Source organism: Bos javanicus, chromosome 28 (genome assembly GCF_032452875.1).
Source record: "Bos javanicus breed banteng chromosome 28, ARS-OSU_banteng_1.0, whole genome shotgun sequence".
NCBI lineage: Eukaryota > Metazoa > Chordata > Mammalia > Artiodactyla > Bovidae > Bos > Bos javanicus.
This window is the reverse complement of record NC_083895.1, coordinates 46,541,579-46,547,578: the sequence shown is the minus strand read 5'-3', so window position 1 is coordinate 46,547,578 and position 6,000 is coordinate 46,541,579. Positions and strand designations below refer to the sequence as shown.

At 47.7% G+C, this 6,000-nt stretch overlaps 1 protein-coding gene across 1 annotated transcript in view; it reads right to left on the bottom strand.

The window, feature by feature from the left end:
* Window positions 1-1,453: 1,453 nt before the first annotated feature.
* Window positions 1,454-6,000, bottom strand: part of CXCL12 (C-X-C motif chemokine ligand 12) — a 29,282-nt gene continuing 24,735 nt past the window's right edge. The window contains exon 4 of the mRNA XM_061405748.1: window positions 1,454-1,779. Coding sequence (XP_061261732.1) covers window positions 1,692-1,779 — 88 coding nt within the window. The 3' untranslated portion in view covers window positions 1,454-1,691. The remainder of the gene's footprint in view (window positions 1,780-6,000) is intronic.

The window sequence follows — 6,000 nt, the reverse complement described above, 5'->3', positions numbered from 1 at the left end:
GGGAGAGTGGCCAGGGAGGGACTGAAGAAAGAGTGTGGCACAGTCCATGGAGACCAGCGGTCCTTCCCATGCTGCCCTGAAAGCCTCTTTTGCTAGCCTTCGCTCCCAGTCCATGAAGCTGGACAAGGAACTGGCTTTGCTCTTTCACACCTGGAGACATATAGCTTGAGTGACTCTCCCACCTTCACATAAGATGGCCCCCTGGCGAACAGCATCAAATGCTTTGTGCTTTTTATGCAAAAGTGTGGATGGGCCCTCTGACTGTGGCAGAGTGGTTGGATGGTCAGGAAGGACGGGGTGCCTTTATAGGGGAATTGTCCCATTTCCTCTTGCAGGCACTGAGTGTGAATCCCATTTAGGAAAAGATTCTTACTGAAAAGCAAACATTTAAGATGGCGGCCCCAACACTGCAGTGAGTCCATTGCAAAGCCCTCCGTGACTGACAGCAAGATGCTTGTCCCAACCCACCACGCAGGCCGGCGGCCGGAGTGCGAGGAAACTGGCTGGGGTGGGGCAGGGGGGTGTTTCTTCCTCAGACATCAGGTGGTAACACGTTTGTGCATGAAGTGACCTTCTGATGGTTGCAGACCTTCTGCCAACTAGGAGGAGGGCTTGCTACCCCAAAGCAGAGCCAGCTGGGCCCCAGGTAGTTTGGGACCCACAACTTAGAAAGGACAGACTAGGGGTTGAAGACCCTGAAGGGGCTCAGGCCGGACTGGGACCAAAATGACCTTGTTTCCATCACATCTTATAGAAAACTAGAAGCAAGTAGTTTTCTATCATTGCCCCCTTACTGTGCTCACCATTGTTAAGTTATAAATGCATTTATAATAATTATATGAGAATTAGCTCTGTGTTTTGAGGACTTGCTGGGTGCTTATTTGCTAAATGTTGAAAATATATTATCTCAGTTATCCCCACAGAGAACTGCAAGGGTTAGGCCAATGACAAGGTTGTTTTTCAGAGAGGTTAAGTGACTTCTCTGAGGTCACACAGACCTGCACTGGAGCCCAGGTCTGCCTAACCCCAAAGAGATCTGTAGCCTCTGAACTTGATGCAGACCATGAAATTAGTGTAGAGTGAAGTTATAACATTCTGTTTCCAGAGTGTGAATTGAGTTGTTCCTGGCAAATCCTTTTGCACCTTCATAATTTGCTGAATTAAAATCTTCCCCTGGGTATTCTTTGCACAGATGCAGGGACCTGGGTCAGCTCTGTGTCCCCTTGGGGATGGAACCTGGGCCCAGATTGAGCCAGGTCAGGGAGCAGTTCCCTGCCCCTGCAGCACGCTGAGTGCTGCTTTCCTGATTCTTCTCTTTGCTGTTCACTTTTACTGTAGAAGTAGCATGGGCTTGTTATAAGAAATGCAAACATCATGGGAAAATATAACCTGAAAATATGAAAGTGAGTGTAGCAGTTAGGGTCCTAGGCAGAGAAGAGACGGCACACTCCAGTTAGCGTCAGCCCAGAAGAGTTTATTAAAGGAGCTAGTTACAAAGGTGCGGACAGGACGCGGAGTCACCTCCCCGGAGAGGGGGACGGGGGGAGCAGTCACCAGATACAAAGTCAGGGAGGAACCCTGGACAGAGGGTCAGAGTTCCAAACTTCATCAGCAGAAGCAGGAGCGGGGCAGAGGCAGGGGGTGTGGAATGACTTGGCTCAAGGCTCCAGGGAATAAACCTCCCGTCGTCCTCAGCTCCCGCTGCTGGTGACGCCGACAGTAGTCCTGGCCGGGTCGGTTCCCAGGGCAGAGGTCAGGCCCGAGAGAGTGGGGCTGGGTCTGCAAGGTGACAGGAGATATTCCAAACAGTCCCCCAGAACCCCATCCTATAAAGTAAACTCTGTTGGCAGTGGAGTCTCTGAAGACCATTTTAGAAACTGAGTCCTCAAGACATTCACTAAACCTGGATTATTCCTCCCGCATCTCGCTTAGCCCTTAAGCTCTGCGGGGCACTGGGCGAGTGAGGAGCGGTCTGCCGTATACACACCAAGAATCCTACTAACAGAGTGAGAGACACACAAATTAATGAGAAGAGAAGTAAGAGACACCACCCTTATGGCAGAAAGTGAGGAGGAACTAAAAAGCCTCTTGATGAAAATGAAAGAGGAGAGTGAAAAAGTTGGCTTAAAGCTCAACATTCAGAAAACTAAGATCATGGCATCTGGTCCCATCACTTCATGGCAAATAGATGGGGAAACAGGGGAAACAGTGGAAACAGTGTCAGACTTTATTTTGGGGGGCTCCAAAATCACTGCAGATGGTGATTGCAACCATGAAATTAAAAGACGCTTATTCCTTGGATGGAAAGTTATGACCAACCTAGATAGCATATTCAAAAGCAGAGACATTACTCTGCCAACAAAGGTCCATCTAGTCAAGGCTATGGCTTTTCCAGTGGTAATGTATCGATGTGAGAGTTGGACTGTAAAGAAAGCTGAGCGCCTAAGAATTGATGCTTTTGAACTGTGGTGTTGGAGAAGACTCTTGAGAGTCCCTTGGACTACAAGGAGATCCAACCAGTCCATTCTAAAGGAGATCAATCCTGGGTGTTCATTGGAAGACCTGATGCTAAAGCTGAAACTCCAATACTTTGGCCACCTTATGTGAAGAGTTGACTCATTGGAAAAGACCCTGATGCTGGGAGGGATTGGGGGCAGGAGGAGAAGGGGATGACAGAGGATGAGATGGCTGGATGGCATCACTGACTCGATGGACGTGAGTCTGAGTGAACTCCAGGAGTTGGTGATGGACAGGGAGGCCTGGCGTGCTGTGGTTCACGGGGTCACCAAGAGTCCGACACGATTGAGTGACTGAACTGAACTGAAGAGAAGCAGCCACAGGGAGGCTGGGTCCCTGCTGACAGGCTGACGTGTGGAGGAGGAGGATGTCCAGGGCTTAAGGCAGCAAATGGGCAGGGCACCTGCTTCAGTGACGCTCCTGGACCAGCCCTGCCTCCGCATCCTGACTCCCCTCCCAACTCCACGTGTGCTGAAAGCTTCCTGTGCAGCCTCGGAGCAGGTGTAATGAGCCTGGGGGTCCCAGGGGCCGCGGAAAACTATTAGAGAATCTGATTTAGCTTTCAGACAGTCCCTGCAGCTTTGTCTTTTCTCCAAGGCTGAGTATCCCAAGTCCGAGTCCAGGTCCACTGTCATCCTGTGTCCTGGGCCTGCAGCATCACAGCCTCTGATGTTAGAGATGCACCTGTTTAGGTGCCACCCAGGCCTGCTGAGTCAGAAGCCCTGCGCTGCAGCCAAGAAACGTGTCCCAAGAGGCCCTCTGCTCACCTTTCAAACTTGAGCACCTCTGGTCTAGGGCAGCGATTTCCCCACTGTGAGGGTCCCCACAGAGCAAAACATACTGCCACAAGGACCCCAGCCCCAGTCTGTGATTTTGTTGGTCAGTCTGGGAGCCCTGACGGAGCCCCTCGCCTGGGCCTTCCCCCGCGAGGCCTCTGCTGTCTCTAGACTGCCTACCTCTTTGCATTTCTGTATTACTTTTACTAAATCTTCCTCTTGGATTTCCCTTCTCTCTGTCTCTATTTTTTTTTTTTTTCATCTAATCACTGAAAATGAGTTAGGGTGATAATCTTCTTTCCAAACATTTACTGAGACAAAAAAATAAAATAAGTGCCTCAACAAGATAGATTATTGTGAGCAAAGCCTCTGTCTGGGGATTTTGCACAAGTATGTTAAAAATAGTATGTTCCATTTTTCCTAATGCTTCAGCCGATAGCCTGGGGGACTTACTGTGTTCCATATGAAACCTGCCAAATGATTTTTTTTTTTTAATGAATACTGTGGCTTATGTTAATATGGTAACATGCATTGCAAATGTAACCACATGAAAGTGTTTAGAGAAATATTAACTTGGCACATTATTCAAATTATGTCAAATTGACCAAAGCAAAGCCCTCAGACCATGTGAGCAACAGCAAAGAAAAAGTACTGCTTTGTAAATAGTTAACAGGTGACAGAGAGTTTTGCTGCCTTCCTTCCTGGGATAGTAGATCAGGCTTTGGCCAAGGAGCAGATAAACAAACTTGGACTTGGCTGCATGATGGGAGGAAACTTCCAGAGAGACAAGAATGAAGACGAGCAGCTGCCCTCAGAGGGCGTCCTAGCAGGGTCAGCTGGGGGTGGTGTGAGGAGAGAGTCTGGTGGAGCTGGCAAGCAGAGGTGGGACAGACCCCAGACAGACACACAGACAGGTGAGCCTGGGGTGAAGATGGTGCAGGAAGCTGGGTGGAGCAGAAATGGAGCTCAGGGAGGCCTCAGGTGGACGGGTCACTGCAGTTCAGTTCGGACGCTCAGTCGTGCCCGACTATTTTTGACCCACGAACTGCAGTATGCCAGACCTCCCTATACATCACCAACTCCTAGAGCTTGCTCAAACTCACGTCCATCGAATTGATGATGCCATCCAACCATCTCATTCTCTGTCATCCCCTTCTCCTGCCTTCTGTCTTTCCCAGCATTGGGGCTTTTCCAATGAGTCACTTCTTTGCATCAGATGGCTGAGTATTGGAGCTTCAGCTTCAGCATCAGTCCTTCCAATGACATTCAGGACTGATTTCCTTTAGGACTGACTAGTTGGATCTCCGTGCAGTACAAGGGACTCTCAAGAGTCTTCTCCAACACCACAGTTCAAAAGCATCAATTCTTCTGCACTCAGCTTTCTTCATAGTCCAACTCTCACATCCATACATGACTACTGGAAAAACCATAGCTTTGGCTAGACGGACCTTTGTTGGCAAAGTATTGTCTCTGCTTTTTAATATGCTATCTAGGTTGGTCATAGCTTTTCTTCCAAGGAGCAAGCGTCTTTTAGTGTCATGGCTGCAAGCCCTGTCTGCAGTGATTTTGGAGCCCAAGAAAATAAAGTCTCTCACTGTTTCCATTGTTTCCTCATCTATTTGCCATGAAGTTATGGGACCAAATGCCATGATCTTAGTGTGGAGTTTTTTTAAATGAATTAATTTATTTTAATTGGGGGCTGATTACTTTACAATACTGTACTGGTTTTTGCCATACACTGACATGAATCCGTCATGGGTGTACATGTGTCCCTCCATCCTGAACCCCTCTCCCTCCTCCCTTCCCATCTCATCCCTCTAGGTTGTCCCAATGCACCAGCTTTGAGTGCCCTGTTTCATGGTTTGAACTTGAACTGGCCATCTATTTCACGTGTGGTAATATACAAGTTTCAATACTATTCTCTCAAATCATCCCACCCTTGCCTTCTCCACAGAGTCCAAAAGTCCGTTTTTTACATCTGTGTCTCTTTTGTTGTCTCGCATACAGGGTCATCGTGACCATCTTTCTAAATTCCATATATATGCGTTAGTATACTGTATTGGTGTTTTTCTTTCTGGCTTTCTTCACTCTGTATAATAGGCTCCAGTTTCATCCACCTCATTAGAACTGATTCAAATGTATTGTTTTTAATGGCTGAGTAATCCTCCATTGTGTATATGTACCACAGCTTTCTTATCCATTCATCTGCTGATGGGCATCTAGGTTGCTTCCATGTCCTGGCTATTATAAATAGTGCTGTGATGAACACTGGGGTACACGTGTCTCTTTCAATTCTAGTTTCCTTAGTGTGTATGCCCAGCAGTGGGATTGCTGGGTTGTATGGCAGTTCTATTTCCAGTTTTTTAAGGAATCTCCACACTGTTCTCCGTAGTGGCTGTACTAGTTTGCATTCCCACCAACAGTGTAAGAAGGTTCCCTTTTCTCCACACCCTCTCCAGCATTTATTGCTTGTAGACTTTTGGATCCCAGCCATTCTGACCTGCGTGAGATAGTACCTCATTGTGGTTTTGATTTGCATGTCTCTGATAATGTGTGGTGCTGAGCATCTTTTCGTGTGTGTGTTAGCCACCTGTGTGTCTTCTTTGGAAAAACGTCTGTTCAGTCCTTTGGCCCATTTTCTGATTGGGCCTTTTACGTTTCTGGTATTGAGCTACATGAGCTGCTTGTATATTTTGAAGATCAATTC